This window comes from Poecilia latipinna, unplaced genomic scaffold, assembly GCF_001443285.1.
Source record: "Poecilia latipinna isolate Pla-1442-1.1 unplaced genomic scaffold, P_latipinna-1.0 Scaffold1049, whole genome shotgun sequence".
Lineage (NCBI taxonomy): Eukaryota > Metazoa > Chordata > Actinopteri > Cyprinodontiformes > Poeciliidae > Poecilia > Poecilia latipinna.
The window spans coordinates 133885-153745 of record NW_015113665.1 but is presented as its reverse complement, the minus strand read 5'-3'; the positions used below and the strand labels follow the sequence as shown (position 1 = coordinate 153745).

The 19861-nt window shown below is 34.7% G+C and overlaps 2 protein-coding genes across 3 annotated transcripts in view; one reads left to right on the top strand and one right to left on the bottom strand.

Moving 5' to 3' along the window:
* The window catches only part of nemp1 (nuclear envelope integral membrane protein 1), an 11468-nt gene extending 5755 nt beyond the window's left edge, over positions 1–5713 (top strand). The window contains exons 4-9 of the mRNA XM_015051510.1: positions 291–363; positions 449–542; positions 656–770; positions 1134–1359; positions 2933–3109; positions 4843–5713. Of these exons, the coding sequence (XP_014906996.1) occupies positions 291–363; positions 449–542; positions 656–770; positions 1134–1359; positions 2933–3109; positions 4843–5014 (857 nt within the window). The 3' untranslated portion in view covers positions 5015–5713. The remainder of the gene's footprint in view (positions 1–290; positions 364–448; positions 543–655; positions 771–1133; positions 1360–2932; positions 3110–4842) is intronic.
* Positions 5714–8771: 3058 nt separating this feature from the next.
* On the bottom strand, positions 8772–19201 carry ormdl2 (ORMDL sphingolipid biosynthesis regulator 2). 2 transcript variants are annotated; one of them, XM_015051511.1, is made up of 4 exons: positions 19097–19201; positions 17900–18073; positions 15621–15772; positions 8772–11763 (listed from the first exon to the last, which is right to left on the bottom strand). In XM_015051511.1, exons 2-4 carry the CDS (start codon positions 18071–18073, stop codon positions 11628–11630), a joined length of 462 nt encoding a protein of 153 aa, XP_014906997.1. In that variant the 5' UTR covers positions 19097–19201; the 3' UTR covers positions 8772–11627. The 2 variants fall into 2 exon arrangements, with proteins under 2 accessions (XP_014906997.1, XP_014906998.1); XM_015051512.1 differs by lacking the exon at positions 19097–19201 and adding an exon at positions 18765–19081.
* Positions 19202–19861: the final 660 nt, after the last annotated feature.

The following is a 19861-nucleotide window of genomic DNA, read 5'->3' as shown; positions in this document are numbered from 1 at the left end:
CGATCAGCATCACACCCAAACCATCAAGAAGCCTTTGTAATCTTTTCAGAATAAAACACATTTTTTTCACGTTAATATCAACATGTTATAGATTTGGGACTAAGGGACAAGAATGTAAAGAAAATGGATGGATGGATGGATGGACTGACTGACGTATGAGTTACAGAGACAATAAATGTTATTTTAAGAGCACAAAAGAGCAAAGTCTCTTTGGAAAGGAAAAGTCAAAGTCTAAGCAGCTTGCTTCAAGCCTCAGAGATAATTATCAGCTAACTTTCCTTTCCTTTCAGAGTTTGACATCTATCTGTTTTTGGTCTTCCTCTCCGGGGCGCTGCTGTTTGTTTTTGCAGAATCCTTGAGCAGGTATTTATCTGTCCGAAAACCAGTCCTGCATTTTTAACTGGATTTATTACAGTTCTTTTTTGTGTGTTTTGATTCTTTCCTGAAGGAGTCAGATCTTCTTCTACTCTGCTGGAATGAGCACAGGCATGATCGCCTCTCTGATCATCCTCTTTTTCATTCTGTCACGCTTTTTGCCAAAGGTAAGCTATTTAATCGCCTTTAAGTGTTTTTTTTTTGTTTTTTTGTTTGTTTTTTTTCATAATTAAAGTCTCGCTGATCCAGTGGTTGATTGTCCCCCTGCTGTTTTCCACAGAAAAGCCCCTTTTACATGCTTATTGTGGGCGGGTGGTCTTTCTCTCTGTATGCCATCCAGCTGGTCTGCAGGAACCTTGGGGTAATTCTGCGAGAGCACTGGCATGCTGCATTAGGTACACACTCGCCAACAACACAGACTTCAGGCAGAAAATAACAAAGAGGAAGAGTTACAGAGCCTTGAAAAAATATTCATTAGTCCTTGAACTTTTTCACTTTTGATGAGTAAAGCTAAATATTGGGGGAATTCTGGTTGAAAACTAGTTTAAAACAGCAAACAAAAACAAGATTTACAATAATAGTAATAAAAATATACTGTACAAGATTATGACATACAGAGACTGTGTGGTTATTAGAATAGATATGTTGTACTCATTATTTCAGGGATGTGCAAATGAGTTGGGTGACTTTTCTTTTTTTTTAAGTGTATTGAATTTTATAAAACTTAACACCGCATAAATCCTTTTTTTTTCTGTCAGGTTACGTAACAGTGGTGGGATTCATCAGTTTTGCTGTGTGCTACCGCTACGGCCCCTTGGTGGATGAGAAGAGCATCAACATCCTGTCGTGGACGCTGCAACTGTTTGGACTGCTTCTAATTTATCTGGGAATTCAGATCCAGCAAGTTGCCTTTGCTATCATCCTGGCGTCTTTGCTCTCCAAAAATCTGGAGTACCCAGTCATTCTGGCATTGACAGTGTGGAGGTATGCAATGCTCAAATGCTGTCAGAAGAGGGCGCAAGAGTACAGCAAAAGCTGAGAATCTCCTGTAGCAGCTTAATGTAGGGAAACTGAAACCAAAGTTGTATTTAAAAAGTGATAGTCATCCAGCTTAGACAGGGAAAACAAGCAAAAGGGGGAGCAGACTAACCTTGTCATACTGGATATCAAATGTTTGCAGTGTTTCTCAAAATTTTCAGCAATATTTAAGGGAGCATCTCTTTAATGATTGTTGCCCAAATGGAAGTTAAGCCTTCCTCATTTTTGTTCAATTAATTGATATATTACTTATTGGGACAGGCTTAGTTTTGAATAAATAAATAAAAAATACTTTTTTCAGCAAAACTTTAGTTCTCATTGAAAAAAATGAACCCCATAGCATAATACTGCCACCTCCACCTTTTAGAATCATAGTTAAAAGTTTGTGCTTGGTTTCATCAGACCGTAACATGTCTTTTTTAGTAAGGTCACAGTTTCCATATTTTATTTACATAAGCCTGACTTTCTTTCACTGCCACTGACTCATAAGTTTGTGCCATAAGATCAGTTTGATTGTTTGTAACCTTTCTGCAAACTGTGGCTTCAGCTATAGGATGCAAATGGGTAAATGTTAGGAAAACCCTCACAGCTCATCTGAATTTCATCTGCAGATAATCAGCGTTTCCAGAGAATTTATTACAGTTTTGTTTATTCAGCCTTGAAATGCTAGGAAATTATCATTTTTTCCAAGGATGGATACGTATGGAAAGATGTTTCAGACTTCATCTTATTGCATTATTTGAAAGATAAAAATATGATTTTTTTGGATTTCTTTTATTTGTTTTTGATGACCTGTAATTTTAATTTTTCAGATTATAACTTTAGTTTTTGTCCACCTAATTATTTGTGTTCTTCTATTTAAAACACATTCATACAAAAATAAAATGTTTTTCTCAGTTTGGTCTGTGGATTCTAAAAACAAAATTCTTGATTTAGCTTTTATTTCGATGCAAACTCCTTTTTTTATGATGTAAAATTAAAAAGTTACTAGTCACAAACTGTTATTCAGAGGCTCAATACCTAAACTTGGATGATCTGGTCCACATTTTATTAAAGATTAAACATTTTAACCATGTATGGTCTTACAGATCAAAAATAAAAAGAAGGGAAATGACCCTTTACTTCATAACTAATTTAGAAAATAGATTTAGTGCATTTTCTCATGACATCATAATAATTTATATCCAAATATTACTTAAAATACAGCTATATTTAAGTCATATTTTCATATAACATAATTATGTAATAAAATGAAAATATATTAAAATATTTTCATTTTATATAATATAAAATATATTTACTATTATTATTATTATATAAAATATTTACATTTACTAATATGACAAAAATTTAGAAGTTTAAAACAGTTTTAGGTATTTAGCTTTGCCCCCTCTGTGTTTTTCAGTTAACTGTGAACAAACTTCATAAGTTGTTTCTCAGGTTCTTTATTTTGCATTTTAACCGGATGATGCTGATGTATTTTTATTTCTTATTTCCATCACATCGTTTTGGTTTGCAGGAAAGTCAGAGGTTATATTTATTGGAAGCCCCAGCCGCGCCGCCTGCTCACCGAGGAGGAGTATCAGAAAGAAGCAGAAGAAGAAACCCGCCGCGCGCTGGAGGAGCTGCGAAAATACTGCAACAGCCCAGACTTCAGTCCCTGGAAGGCCGTGTCCAGGCTTCAGTCCCCAAAAAGGTTTGGATTTCTAGGCTTATCTGTGCAAAACGTTTTTGAAGAAAGACGAAGAAAGATTGTTGCATTTTACTTCAGGATAAAAGCGGTGAGGCCAGCAGTGATTAAAAATATTAGAACAGGTTACAAAAAAACCCAGATGAAAATATTTGTCTGCTGCTTTGTTTCTCACTGACTCACAGGTCGGACATTTTGGATACATTACAGACTGAACAATGAGCTAATCCCTTGATTTTCCTGAGTTTACACAGAGTTGATTTATTTACCTAATGAGGTCACTGTTGAGATAAAAGATGATTCAGTGTATTTGTAAAGCTTCATTATTCATAATTAGAGGTCAAAATAGGAACAATGATTATTAACTCTGCTTGGTCGGCCCCACATTACCTCACAGCTCCATTTCTGATTAAGTTTGTTAATTCCTGGCTTCTGCATATTTTCCTCTCGAAATTGTTTCCAGTTTTCTAACACTGTGGACATGCAAGTATAGAACAATTATTTTATAGTAGATATTTCTTTTCCTCCTGATCCACAAATCATGAAACTTCCCAATGCCAAAGCTGGATTCTGACTGATTAGTGAGAAAAAGGTCTGTTTGACATCATCTCTGATTTGCAGGAGGCTGCTTGTGTAAATATTAAAATTGTAGAAAATAATGTCCTACATGTTGCACTTTTTATTTAAAACACATTTTTAGTTTGTAAATAGTTTCCTTGTAAATTTGTGAAGCAATTAATTCAACTTATTTCTAAAGCACGAATAAATGTCACCCCAAAATACAGTAGAGAAAAATAAAGCTCTGGAAAAAAACTAAGAGCCCACAGCACTGAACCCGACTGAAAACCTTCTGGCTTTTCCCTCCAAATCTTGATTTCTGAACTCTTCCTGAGTGAAAACGTGTTGTTGTTTCTATATTAATATGAACTTGTTTTCTTTGCATTTGAGGTCTGAAAGCTCTGCATCTTTTTCGTTATTTTGGCAAATAAAAACAAAAATTTTGCTTGGAATTTCAGACATGTCAAGGTTTCCCCTAGAAAACCTTCTAGGCCTGGTGTTTGGAGCGCTCAAGCTGTCATTCATTCAGCGGCCCGTCATGTTTTTGAGTTAAAAATGTCTAAAATTGACAGGAAATTTGAAAATATCACTTGATATTTATACGCTATAGTCTTAAAAAATGCCAATATTTTTTTAAAACTGAAATAAATAAGCAATGCTAAGTCTGGTGGGGGCACAAGTAAAGCCTGGTGGCCCGCCAGGCTTATGATACACTATGGGAAACCCTGTATGTTGTCAGTAGTTTATAGACTAAATGAGCAATGTTCCTTTTTCTCAAATATTTACCTATAAAAAGTAAAATCTGAGAAACTGATAATTTTAAGTGGTGTCTGAATTTTTTCCAGAGCTGTATAATCAAACAAAATATGATCTATTCATATAGAAATCCTAATTTCATCCTAGTTATAAAGCAATTCAGTCAAATTCAGGTAAAAATCGCCAGTTGGGGATCATTTAGTCAGCAGTAACTCGTCATTCTGAGCAAGCATGTGGTGACGGTGGAGAGGAACAACTCTCTTTTAACAGGAAGAAACCTGGAGCAGAACCAGCATCAGTGTGAGCGGCATCATCTAGGAGAGAAATAGGGAAGCAGTGAGTCGGCTCGATCTAATGGGATGGACCACAGGGTTACACAGACTCGGTTTCGGCTGTTAAATTAACATCATCTCCATCATCAACAGGTTTGCCGATTTTATCGAAGGATCCCCGCACTTGAAATCAAACGAGGTGTCTGTCCACGCGCAGGAATACGGTTTTGGAGGAAGCTTTTTTGAGGACGAGTTCTTCGACACCGATGATGATGAGGAGGAGGACAGAGAAGAAGAACTGAAGCCTATGATAAAGGCTGAATGAGAGAGTAGAAGAAGAAGATTGAAACTGCACCCTGGCTGGCGGGCAGGTTGGGGAATGTCTCGCCGGGGTTGTCCAGGTTTTCATGCTTGATGGAGGAAATCTCTGGACTGGACTCCAGCCGGAGCGATCACAGACAGAAAAGAAAAGTTGAGCACTTCAGGCGCATGAACGCATTCTTCAGATGCTAAAAGGGTAAATTTACATTGAGAGGTTTTGAGTTTCATCAGGTTTTACTTTGACTAGACATGTGTTTCAAGCCATTAGGCTGTGAATGGAGAGAATCCGCTTCACGTTTTCTCCACACTGAGACGCCTACTTTTGTCATTATTATTTTATTATTTCAGAAGAAAAACTGGTCATGTGTTTTCTTCATGTTGATTTTAATGGAAATATCTGTGGAACTGTTCTAAAATATTTTGAATAAAAAAATTATATATTTTTGTTTGGACACCTAGTGATGCTTTTGAAACTTAAATGTATATATTTTTTATGATTGATCCTGTCCTAAAATATGACTGCTTTACTATATTAGTGTCCTTTTTGGTTATATTCCAGATACTGTGGTCAAGAAATGGTTTATTTATTAAATGTGGTGCTCTAGATCTGTCTGAATTCACACATCTGTTCCCCAACACAATTTTACACAATCCAGTAATTATTACTATGGAATGCTTGAAATAAATATTTACTGTAAGAGCTTCAATTCAAAAATACTTTCCTGATAACAAAGGGAAAATAAATGTTGCTGTAATTCATATTAATTCAAGATTCTTCAAAAAAGTTGGTGATGGCTGTTGGCAAGAAAAATCTCCTGTAGCAGTCCATATCACAGCGAATTTGAAGAAGCTTCTAACCGAAGACATTTTTTCAAATGAAACCTTTTCATTTTTTTTTGTTGCAGCTTGTTCCATGTTATATTAAATTAAATAATTAAATTATTATTTTAATTAATTGGGGTTGTTCCATGTTGCATTAAAAGTGTCATTATTTACTGAATGACACGTCATGACAAGTCACCAAAACTTTTTAATTAACTTGAATAATAAACTCAATTTGACTACATTGTTTGGTAACTAATTTTTTTTTAATTAGAATTTTTTTCTAAAATTCTAATTAAAAATTCTACACCCAAATAACCTATTTTGAGAATGTGAAAATTTATCAAAAATCACATTTACATAATTATTGACAGACCTTATGCTTCATACTAAAGTATCATTCCAGGCTGTTTGTAGAAAACTCCACCATCCCTACAGTGAGGCATGGTGGTGGTGGCATCATGCTGTGGGTATGTGCAGCAGCAGAAACTGGCAGATTAGTCAGGATGGAGGGAAAGATGAATGTGGTGATGAACAGAGACATCCTACATGAAAACCTTGACCTCAGACTGGGGCGACCCAAAGATCTAATCATCATTAATCAGTTATTGAAATAATCTAAGTTAGTAATCGGTTAATCATTAACTGTAGTATAAATACAAAAGGAAATTTTCTGAGAGAACACAGTCAAAGGTGTAATTAAGCCTAAACTGTACAAAAAAAAACCCCACTCATTTTTGGATTAAAAATAAAAATAATCTGTCTTTAAATGCGTTCTACACCAGACTCCTCTATTCAGCCAACTTAAAAAAAATCTATTAATCATCTTTTGCTATAGAATTAATCGACTCAATAATCAACAGATTAGGCCTAAACTTTATTGATGTTACGCAGAAAGTGTTGAACTTTTCACACGTTAATGTATTTTTTTATCTGCAGGTCATTCTGTGCTATAAATAATCAAGTATTCACTAAAGGAATGCTGTGCTATTAAATTTTAGGCAATAAAATGTTTTTCTTATTTAAAAAAGAATCTAATTATTTAATTCTATGTTTTAAATGCATTTCTAATATATTTTAAAAGTCTCAAGTGGTTGAATGAGAAATCCACACGAATGACATTTTTTATATCTGATTAAACGTCAGAATAATTGACAACTAAAATAATTAGTGCAATTCTAGAATACTTGTATAAATGCAATTTTTTGGTTTGCTATTTTTAATAAATTTTCAAAACACTCAAAAACTATTTTCCACATTTTCATAATGAGCTATTTGTGTGTAAAATTTCGAGGAGAGAGATTAATTTAATATAATTTGGGATAAGACTGTAACATAGCAAAAGGTGGAAAAAGTGAAGCGTTGTGAATATTTTTCGGATGCGTCGTAAATCTGTTGAATTTCCTCTTTACAAAAACAGCTTCATGCCCAGAAGTTTACATACACTACTCACTGGTACAACATGTTTATTTTTTAATAATTTAAACAGTTAATCCAGGGAAGAATGATTATACAACTTGAATATATTTTTAACTTATTTTGCTGCCTTAACTTGAATTTATTGAGAATTATTGCCATAATTATCTTAAATCAACTCTGGTTCAAATATATTCAACATCACATGTAAGTGAAAGTAACAATAAGCTTTTGGCAGAGTTTTGGCCTGATATTGCACCACTTGTCAAAATTGGTAGAGTGTTTTAAATTTGCAGCATATTTCTGACTTTAAAGGATATTTCACAATTTTTCAGCAGTGAAGGTTTTCTAAAATCTTCCTACTACCCTTCTTTCCAAAACTAGTTTTTATGTGTATTTGGGATCACGGTCCTGTTTACATTATGAATTTTATCCAAGCTTCAACTGAATTTATTCTGGAAAGATTTATTGGATAGACCAGATAAAGTTTGCTCTATTACATCCTTAAAAAGTCTTAAATTCATTTATTTAAAACTAAGGCATTAAGATGTATTAAATTCATTAAAGACAATGTAAGTTGGCCTTAAATATGCTAATCTCAGGTCTTAAATTTTTGTTGTGGCAAGACTATTTAAATGCCACATTTTCTACGAAGGTTTTTTTTTTCTCTGACTTTTCTATAAAGCAAAAGTTTGCCTGACATCTTCACTCAACGCGTTCTGTGACTCAGGCGGCTAAAGCTACCGGCAACAAGCTGCTAATGTTAGCTAGCTGGAGAGCCATAAGCCATGTGAAAAACACAAAGCTGCTGCAAGAGCAACAACAAAAACAAAAAAAAACAAACTTCACAGTTTTGGTCCCCTGCATTTATTTTTTATATCTCTTGTGATTTTAGGTCTTACATTCATAATGGTCTTAAAAAGTTTTAAATTTCAACATAAACCCTGAAAATACTTTACCACAAAGGAAAATTAAATGATGATGTAACTCATTATGTAAGGTTATGTAGATACTTATGGCTGTGTGGCCATGAAGGATCTCCTGTAGCAGTCACTCTCACAGCGGCCCCGAAGAAGCCTCTGACTGAAGACACTCTTTGCAAAGCAGTCTCACAATGAGGATGCCTGAGGTTGCCCATAATTTTCTCAGCAGGAAGGTGGTGGTTGCATCATGCTGAGGGTCTGTGTCTTGAATGTTCTGTTTAATCACAAACTACCTGAAACATTTTTGGCTCTAGTGGTTTCTATTGAAAAGTCATTTTCTGCACAGGAAGCGCCTAGTTATTCAGTTTCACCTCATTTCAGTGGCTACTTGACAATAAAACAAATATATTGTTAAAAAATGTGTTTTGCAATGGAGAAAGGAGCATATTATTGAATTTAAAGTCCAAAATTTAATGTTAGACTCTCGTTTAAAACCAAGGAAATCATCGCATTTAAACCAACTCTCTCAAGATTTTTCAAATATCTAGTGCAGCTTTATGTCTGTATGTTTTATTTCAATTAGGGAAAAAAATCCATAAATTTAATCTTTAGCATCCAACTCTTGATTTTATTCTCATTGATCCATAAATATATGGTGCATAGTCATTACAGCCTGAATAAAATACACTTTCAAAATGCATCAAAGCCCCAAATAAATGAAATGTCTGTTGAGTGTTGATTTCTAAGTAAAACTCATGTTTTTACCACATTTTTTAAAAAGTTGTGCTTGGTAATCTGCATAACAAGATCAAAGATAACGCAGGAGAAATTTTTGACCTTTTTCATATCTGTTGATAACCTAAAACATATTTGTCTTTCCAAGTAAATTCAAAACTTTAAACAAACAACTTGCTGTGCACTGAAACTTTTTAAATCTGTTGCTCAGGAACTGTCGGTATGACTGATGTTAAATTCAAAGCAGAAGCTGAGCCAGGAATAAATAAAAAAAAAAGAAAAACAGCTTTTCAGAGCAGATAACGTTATCTTTCATCAAGCACAATCTACGTTTGAAAAAGAAAACCCAACGTTTATCCTTTCTCTTTTACTCTCCCACTCTAGTTTCAGTGACATCTTGGGGACACTGTGACATTTAAAGGCAGCAGCAGCGAGAATCCCACTGCAGGTTTCTTTATGACCTGCGTGTGTCCACGCAGCGATCAACACCGTTGGAAATGCTTGCAAACAATTACTCATCAGGTTTAAAACAGCTGATACAGCGAGCAATATTTGCATGTATTTCCCAGGCTCAGCTCAACCCAGGCAACATTCACACTGCGCTGTGTTCCCTTTGAACTACTTCCCCGAAACATGCATTACAAACAGGGAAACCCTTTCTCCAATGCACACAGGACTCTATTGAATGCGGAAGGGGGGGAACCCCTTGGATATATGAGCATATGGAGAAAACTGTGTCGGCCTCCTCATGTAAAGCGTCTGGACTTCCCCACAGCTTGAAAATTGGGACCAATGGGATGCTTACAAAGTCTTAAGTATCTAAAATTAAGGCCTTGAAATGTCTTAAATTTATTGGAAAAACAGCAAATTAGCCTTAAAACATTAATCACAGGTCTTACATTTTGTTGTGGCAGAACTAATTAATGTTATATATTCTCTGTTTTTTTCTTATGGGACTTTTGCACTGACATCTCCACTCACTGATGATGAAAGATGTCACATGGACATATTTTTACATGGCATAAGGCCATGCGAGAAGACATACAGCCTTCTCGCATGGCCTTATGCCTTCTGATAAGGCATATGGCCTGCTCACATGTCCATATGCCATGTGAAAAACCATAAAACTACTGCCAAGTGCCACACATTGACCCCAGAAATTTTTGTTTTGGTTCCCCCTGGCCCCATCTTTTTTTTTTTTTTACATTGCTTGTGATAAAGGTCTTAAATTTTATTCGTAATGGTCCTAAAGAAATCTTAAATATGAGATTTAATGTCATTTGAGACCATGAAGATGATTCTCTTAAATTTATCAATATAAAATTAAGGCCTTAAAATGTCTTAAATTAATTGAAAAACAATAAGTTGGCCTTAAAAACATCAATCAGAGGTCTTAAATTTTGCTTGTGGTAGGACTAATTACTGTAATATATTCTGTTTTTTCTTACAAGACTTTTGCTCTGAAATCTTCACTCACTGCGTTCTGTGACTCAAAGCTGTTAAGGCTAACAGTAACAAGATGCTAATGGAAGATGGCTATATGACATGTGAAAAGCACAAAGCTACTGCCAAGTGCCACAAATTGATCCCGGAAATGTTAGTTTTAGTCCCCTTCATTTGCTGTGTACATCTCTTGTGATATAGGTCTTAAATTGTATTCACATGGTCCTAAAAAATCTTAAATTTGAGTAGGTGAAACCTCCATAAACCCTGAAAATAATATATTTATCCCAAAAGAAGATTAAATGATTTAATGCCATCTAACAGCATGAAGAGGATTCTCTTAAATTTATTAATATAAAATAAAGACCTTAAAATGTCTTAAATTGATTGAAAAACAATAAGTTGGCCTTAAATATGTTAATCGCCGGTCTTAAATTTGTTGTGGCATTACTATTTAACCTCATTCCATGTAGTTTTCATTTTCCTTGCAGGATTTTACTGCTACACAAACTGAGATGTGCACAGACATCTTCACTGCATTACGATGATTTAAAGTGGTAACAACCATAAGTAGCTAATAACTAGCTGTTAATCAGCTAGCTAGCTTTTTTACATCCATTATGGGTAAGTAGAAATTTATTTATCTGCAGTTGACTGGACGACGTTCATTCTTGCCATTGGCTCACTTCTGTTGCCAAACGGTTCGATTCATTTATTTGCAGTTTTCTTTTGTACATTTCTGTTCTGCTACAGGTCTTAAAATCCATTCAGAATAGTCTTAAAAAGTCTCAAATTTGAGTTTGTGAAACTTGTAGAAACCCTGGACCAAGTGGATTCTACAAAATCCTGTCCTGTATTCAGAGCTGGCAGGTTTCTAAGATGATATCCACTTTACTTTTTTCTGTATATCACAGTAAAATATTTATTGAAGGCATGTAAATGCATGCTGGATTGAGTAGAAAAAAACTGGTTTATAATTATGGCAAATAAACTCAGCTTTACACAGTTGCAGCCAGTGCAAAAAGAAAAAGAAAAAAGGTGAACAAACATCACAAAATAAAACCAGTGCATTTTTAACCTTCAAAAACACGAGCAACGGATCTTGTTTTAGTATGAGAAACACTTTGATGAAACAGTGCATTCAGTTTCTCCAGGCGTTCAGGGTAGTCCTCAGTTTTTATCTCCGTCTCCTCAAACTGTTACTCAGAAAACAGTTCAGCAGGAGCAGAACAACTTTAAGTCCAGTTTTTGTGGATAAAGTCCTGGTTTTAGGGTGCGTCAGTATTTGTTGATGCCAAATATCCGTACTCCGTGAAGCTGCGGCAGCTTTGGGATTAGGACGGTCATCAGGGAGCATGTGTTGATTAAAAAATGCGTCGCATCGTATTTCGTGTAGAAACTGGCAAGAATGTGCCTGCAAAGGGAAACACGGGTCAGAATTAACGCGAATGCAACGAAATATACAAAAATATTCATACCCCTTGAACTTTTCCACATTTTGTCACTGTACTAAAACTCATTCAGTTTATTTTAGTGAGTTTTTGTAGCGCATTGTTGTGAATTAGAAGGAAAATTATGGATCATAAGTAAATAAGTAGGTAAAATGTATTTATACAGCATCTATCACAGACAAAATGACAAAATGCTTAAAAAAGACAAGAATATAAAAACTGACATAAAAGGTTAATAAAAAAGCCTGTTTGTATAACAATGTCTTTAGTTTCTAATTTATAAAATGATGTTAGTAAAGGATGAAGTTTGTGGTTCGAACCTAAAGGAAACAGAGAGGTGAATATGTTTGCATGTCGGGAAGCTGGGATTAGAATAAAAATCTAAAAAATAAAAAAAAATCCTGATCTCAAACAGTCAGATTTAAAATCAGCAGCTTAATTTAATTTCCAAACAGAAGTCCACTTATTCTTTCATGATAAATTTTGCTGGACGATAAATTGTCTCAGTTATTACGATAAATTACTATATTTTTGTTTTGAGACCATTTTGCAAGAAGACATTCTCAAAGACCAAGAGGCTTTTAATTTCTAAGAAACATTTGGAAGACAATTTAAATATCCAAAACAAACAAACAAAACAACAGAAACAACAAATCAAATAAATTATTAAGTCTGTAAACGCAATTGACCTTAAAAAAAAGGATAGTTGAGTCCAAAACACCAGACTGAAGAGTTTTGTCATTCAGTTTTTGATAGAAATAGAGAAAAGAAAAAAGCAATAAATCATTCAAATGAAAATTCTGCATTTGTTTTAATTAACTTTTTCACATTGATTTATTGCGACAGACATCTGTATCATCATTGCTTTAAGAAATAAAACCGTTATCGTCTCCCCTGATACTCAGAGACCTACACAGTTTTACATGCACGCTTTGAAAAGCCTGCTGAATGTTCTGCTGATGCCTGCTGAATGTTCTGCTGATGCTACAGCGACAGTCAAAGTCTTGATGACATCCTGTTTGCGCCCAGCGGCTGGCTGGCTGTGACGTAGAGTCGGCTGATTTGCATCGAGCAGGTAACTCAGCACACGTGTGGGGGAGAATGTCAAAGCCAGGTGTGAACACAAACCGACAGCTGCCCACGTGTGATGGCTGACCCAAACTAGGAACATTACACCAACACTTGATGCGTTACAAAGCCGCTGGGCAAGGTGCATTCCCCTTTGTGTCTGGTGACTTTATGAATCCACTTTAAATTACACTTTTTTTCTTGTACATTCGATGCAACCAAAAGTGTGTTTGATCTGTCATCTGCTGCCAGTTCCTCACAAAATGCACAGGTTAAAAACAGCAGGTTGCTTTTTTAGAAAAATATAAAAGAGGAGGATATACAAATGAATTGTTAAGAGGAAAAGAAGGAAAAGGAAACACATTTTTATATTTTTGTCACGGATTACGGAAGCGTTTCACTGCCAGAGATTTGATATAAATTCAGGAGCCGTTTCTCATTCAAATGAGAAAACTTTCTCAATTAAACAACAAAGTTTAATTGAGAAAGTTTTACGTCTCGTTAAACGCGATTAAAATACTTGTTATAACTACATTTATCTCAGTATGAGTAAAATATGTTCTCTTTTAAATAAGAGAACAGTAAAACAGTTACACCTCTCGCGGTTTTGCCGCAATAAGCCAGAGTTTCCCTCACTGTAAGCCTGGCGGGCCACCAGACTTAACTTTGTTTATTTATTAGTTTGTTTTTTTTAATGATTGCCTTTTTTAAAGACTTTATAGTTTGTGTTTAGGTGTTAATCTTCCAGTCTTCCAAAAATGCATAACTATCAAATTATATTTTAAAATGTCCTGTCAACTTTAAGCATTGTTTAACTCAAAAACACGCCCTGAGCACCGGGCTTAGCAGGTTTTCTTGGGGAAACCCTGTAAGCAATTAACTAAACACATGATCAATTAAAATAAGCTCTATAATTCCCATTTTGATCATTAATATTTTTTTTTTACAGATAATCAATTTTACTTGTGGTTTTGGTTTGTGGTTTTTATTTCCATTTTTTGGTTGTTGTGGTTTTTTTTGGAGATTTAAAATTCCTTCCAGTTCCAGTTTATTGGTCTTTGACAGCTTCCATTATTATGCCATTATCAATATATTACTTGAAAATTGTTTCAAAACCACATTATTGTTTATTGCAAAAATTTCTGGGTCAATTTATCGCCCAGTAAAATTTGTTCCTGACAGGCCAAGTGGACTAACTTAAAGTCATAATCTGTAATCGTATTTCTATATCTACATGAAGTGCATCACAATCCCAACTAACTGCACACTCAAACTAATTCCTCTACAGAAGCTGCAATCAATACTAAAGGCCATTACTATAGGTTGTGCTTTCTTTTCATGAGCTCTCCTGGCTTTGTTATGATGTTGTGACGATGCTGTTGGTTCCCTTTAAAACTGATCCGAAAATGGCAGCATCCATTACTTCCCCTGTGCATGTGGGTCACTTTGGGGTTGTAAACCGTTCACACAGAAGTCTGACTGCGGTCGAGTTTAATTGGTATGAACCACTAAAATATACAATCAGATTTCAGCAAATCAAGACCTGCTGTGTGACTGAAAGCATGCAGCATACTGGCTGTGGAACGAGACTTGCTCACCCTGGTTTAGATTACCGACACATGATAACTATCAGCCTATATCAATTATTGTAATGATTGTCAACTAATTTATTCATCGATTAATCATTAACCGGTGTATACAGACTCAAAAAAGGTAATTTGCTGAAAGAACGACAAACTCCGAGCAGATATTAATAAAAAAAACTGTGAAAATAAAAATCTAATAAAAGTCTAATTATTAAATCGATGAATCCGAAACACAGATCATGTTGATGTTAGAAGTACTTCTTGAAAGACTTGAATCTGTAAAGTATTACGTAAAGGCTGTGGATTAATGAAACGATTAATCAGATTAATCGTGATTAATGAATTATTGAAATAATCGTCAACTGATTTAGTAATCAATTAAGCATTAACTGGAGTATTTGCTGAAAAAAACAATATACTTAAATGAATAAATGAGGCAAAAGTTTCTAAAAATATAAACATTTTGCATTTAAGATTTAAAAAAATGTGTCTGTAAATATGTTCTACCCAAAACTGGAATAATTTTAAGTTCACTTGGTAAAAAAAAATCAGTAATTTCAAAAATTAATCAACAAATTAGCACTAAACTGTATTGAGGTAACATGTAGATGTTTGAGAAGTTTTTTTTAGCTGTTGCTACAAATGTTCAGATATTCTGTTATTGCATTTTAGGCAATAAAATGTTTATTTTCCCATTTAAAAAACGAACTGAATATTAAAATAATTTATTTTAATATTGTACAAAAAGGGTTAGGTAGTTAAATGAAAACTCTGCCAAATCTGCTAATTTTTTACCTGATTAAACACCAGAATAATCGATTACTAAAGTTATTGTTGGCTGCAGCCCTAATTTTAATGTTGGTAAAATCCTCTCTCTGCTGGTTTTTTCTGTTACTCATCTACTGTCCAAGCTTCTTTAGGGCCCTGCTTTCCCCTTCTGGTTTTCCCCCAAAATTGTTCCCAGAATTTCAGAATTTTCCCAAGTTTAATTTAATCTCAACATCCCCATCAGTTAGCACACTGGCAGCCCTTTGTTGGGATACGTCCATTCAAGGAAACAATTAATAAAATAACCGACGGATTTGATTGGGTCGTCAAAATGAAAGTGAAATTGTGTCTGGCACAAAAAAACAAATTTTTGCATTTTACCGGTAAGAGATACTCACAGAACAATTGGTGAGATGGTGAGAAACTTGCGTGAAGAAGTGAATTGGACGCCGTAGTCCATCTGTTCCCAGTGCGTGAGCAGACGTGCTTTGCCCTGGTCTGGAGTTTCGAAGGGAGTGCCCTTCACTGTGTGCAGGAACAGGTACATCGCCTGGAGAAAGGAGCACAGGAGCCGTCTGTCACCCATCACAAACACATTTATTTCGAAACAGAAGCTCAGTTTGACTCCTAAGGGGGAAGAAAACTGTATTCGTTTAATTAAACGTTGAAAAGCTGAGGAATTTCAGCCTGAGAGTTTCTGTACATTCGGAGAGCCTAACTCAATCAGGAGCCAAAACTTTAAACATGCTGCAAATGCAATCGACTGTCCACCATCTCTACATGTGAATAACTCAATGCAATCTGCTGTTTCCTTTGAGAAAAACTTTAGCTGCACTTAATTTAAAGGGGTTTGCATAAGACTGACATGACGTAACAGTCAGGAACATGAAGGAGTCTTTATGAATGTTTACAACTGTTGTCATGAAGTGTCACTCAGTAAATAATGACACTATTAATGCAGAGTTGCACTAAAGGTTGCATTAAAAGTCCATTATTTGGTCAATAATTACCATTTTAATGCAAAGTTTTATTAAAATTAGCATTAAAAGTCCATTAAAAGAGTCAACTTTGCATTAAAAGTGTCATTATTTACCGAATGACACGTCATGACAAGTCACCAAAACTTTTTAATTAATTTGAATAATAAACTCAATTTGACTACATTGTTTGGTAACTAGCATCAAACTGAAATATATGTAACTGATTTGAAATTATAGTGATTACAATATAAAGTATGATTTTTTTTTTAAAAACTTTTTTTTTTACTTTTCTTTTCATAACACCATAAATATGTTTCCTGAAAAAAGTTCCCATTTGTTATAAGATGTGATTTATATCACTAAGCTGCACACAGTAACTGCATTTAATTACTTTTTTTTTAAAATTTACTGATATTTATTTATTGATGCCTTCGTGAAACAGTGGAGAAAAAAGTAAAAATAACTTTTCCAACAATGCTGTCAGTTTTTGTTTGTTATTAACACTGATTGAAATTTAGCGAGACGATGATGCCGAAATTTTTTATAATAAAAAAATGTATATGATACATTTCCGCCCCTACTGGAAATCTGTCTGATTAAACTGATTTTTAAATAAAATACCTCAAGACAACATTTTGCTGGACCATAAATTGTCCCAGAAATTATTGTAATAAACAATAATATTGTCTTGAGACCTTTTTCAACTAGTAAAATAATAATAATTAAAAAAATTAATGCAAGTACACTCATAAAGTACTTGCTGTGCTTAAACCAACATACTTTAATATCCATTAAATGTGCATAAACTGTCCTTGAGCATCTACAAGCAACTTCTAAAAGCCAGAAAATTTGCAGAAAACTTTACAAAAGACTCAAATAAAACATTTCTCGTGTTAATTCTTTCATTTAAATTTAAAGTTATTACAGGGAAGTTGCTCCATAGACCGTTTTTGGGGAAAAAACATGAAGGGCCAAATTCCAATAAAACTTTTCAGCAGTTGTTACTCGAATCATGTGACAATATTTATTCGTATTCGTGTTTGTAGCAGCGAGGGGGGTTGCTGGTTCACCGCCACGCGCTGGCATGTGGTCTGAATGAGTGTGAAATAACAGAAGCAAGAGGAAAACACCTGAAATAAAGGCTGGCTGGAAAAACAAAAGGCAACTGAGAAAATATAAACGTAAACAAATCCGTCAAGATCTACGGTAAATATAAGCTATGCCTAGAAAAATTATTCAGTTTCATTTTTTGTCATGCAACAAAATAGAAGCTAACTGGAGGAAAATGTTGCATAAATATCAACATCTGGACAAATAAAAAATAGAAAGAAAAAAAACAAACCTAGTAGCAAGAGTTCACTTGTATTTACATAAAATATGCCATCAAAACTTGCAGGTAAAACTGTAAAATTAGCTGATTCTTCAAAGTATTGACTGACACAAACTAAATACAAATGCACACCACACTTTTCAGATTTTATTTGTAAAGGATTTTGAAAACCCAGAAGCTTTCTTCTACAAACCCCCCAAAAAACACATTGAAGTTTGTGGTTGTAACACGACAAAATGTAAAAAGTTCAGCATAGCAATAGCATGTTGTGAAAGAAGCTGAAGTAAAGAAGGGAACGATGATTTTCACACAATAATCTATCAACAGATCAAATCATTTCTATTCTGTGTTCAGGTGTCAGACTGACCAGGTTGTGGATAACGTTGGTGAGCGTCCAGACGAGCGGCACCGAGAAGAAAGGAATGCTGAGCAGAACAATGTGCAGAACCACCGTCAGTAACAGATAGGTGAGCCATATTCCCCTGCTGTTCATCACCCGCGTGTTGGGGTTCACCTCACTGTGAGCTACGCCAACATTCATCTACAATGGAAACAAAATAAAATTTAAAAAACATGTCGTAGTGCTTTAGATTTGTCTCTCTGCAGTCAGTCTAGTCATCAAGCGAAGTGGAATTGGCCATAGGATATGTTTTTTATAACTTTTTTCAAATTCTTTAAGGTATCAAGCTTAAAAAAATAAAATTAATGTTCTGTTCTGTAAGAGATTTCTTAGTTACAAAAATAAATCTCTTAGTTACAGTACAGAACATTAATTTTATAATAAACAATTAGGATTGCGCAACAACCTAGCAAATATGCAGAAAACTTGTTCAATTCAGTTCAGATTGGGTTACTTTTATTTACATTTTTGTTTATTTTTACAAAAGCCATTTGCACGTTGCAAATCATTCAGTCCTATGCAATCCAATTCAGTCCATTTCTGGTCTTCCCCTCATCAGAATAGGCCTGAAACGTTTAAATGTGATGAATCCATTATTTAAATATTTGTCATGTGTAATAAGACACAAATATGACGGGTTTCTTTTTGACGTGAACTGACAACATAAAATGTTATCAATGGAATCTGTGTTAAACATTCTGAAAAGCCAATAAATGTATGTAAAATATTAGCTTTAGGGTGTGTTTTTTTTTTACAGCGGGTACGACCCCGCCCGGTTAAATTGTTCTCGGTGCTAAAAACACGCGCCTCCAAATAACCAAAGCTAACATACTTAGCCGCAGTTTTCATCCGCTAACCACTAACCAGGCAGGTACAAACCACTGTAAATGAATCCGTACTTTCAATTATTATAATTTCCTAACTATTCAAACCGTAGCTGTACTTTTTAAACTTTGAACCGTTATGACATAAACGGATACAACATTCGTCAGCTAACATCCACAGGTTTTTCCAGCTGTTTCATCAAACTTATGTTAAGCGTAAACAGCTGCGGCCTACTTTATATTCACTCTGAGTAAGGTTACGCTATGAGTTATTCTAATAATCCGGGCTGCATTTGGAGGGTTAAAACGTTACTTTGGACCGAAGCTAAGCTAACTTTACCTTCCTGTGTTGTCGTAGGTCACCAGGAAACTTCTATTTTTTTTTCTTCTTCTTCTTCTTCATTAACCCCGCCCTCGTCTGGTCGGGACTGGATCCTCTGGCTGCAGCGGTGAGAAGTGCTGCACTGTCCAGCCTGCACAGTTCCTGAAAGCCGTCCGATCAGCAGGTGAAGAATGTAGAAATACATCGTTACAACTGATATAACTAATCCAGGACATATTTCCGAGTGGGAGCAAGAAATACTTTTACTTCATCGTCAATTCCCAAAGAGACACAAGGCGTTTGTGCGTGGTGCTGCTTTCAAGGACCTCAAAATCTGAACACATTTTGTGTTCGTATTCTAACTCTAAATACATAAAATACATAATAATTGTCATAATAATTGTATAAGTAAGCTAGTTTATTACGGTTTCCCATTGCATTTAACAGTAAAACATACTTCTAATGCAGCTCTTTAAGGCGATTAAATCAAAATACAACAGTGCAATGTCACAAATAACCGTTTTCATTATATTGTGAAATTTATGTCCTTAAGATATTTGTCACATTAAAATTACATATAGATTGGATTTTGTTTGGATTTAATGTAGGGTCCCGAAGTCCAGTTCTCAAAAGAATAAAAAGAAGTAGAAATTTATTTTATTGTCCCTCAGCAGGAAAGTTCAGTTGACAAGCAAGCCAGAGCATTTACACAAAAATAGAAATATAAAAAAATAGAAGAAGCCTGTCATAATAAGTAATAAATTTATTAATCTCAGAATAAAT

Bases quoted from the DNA above. Each gene is read 5' to 3' on its own strand.
- ormdl2 (XM_015051511.1), bottom strand. From the start codon at position 18,073: ATGAATGTTGGCGTAGCTCACAGTGAGGTGAACCCCAACACGCGGGTG. The intron at 15,773-17,899 runs GTCAGTCTGACA...TCCTTTCTCCAG, and splicing joins CCAACGTTATCCACAACCTG to GCGATGTACCTGTTCCTGCA. The intron at 11,764-15,620 runs GTGAGTATCTCT...TTCCCTTTGCAG, and splicing joins ACCATCTCACCAATTGTTCT to GCACATTCTTGCCAGTTTCT.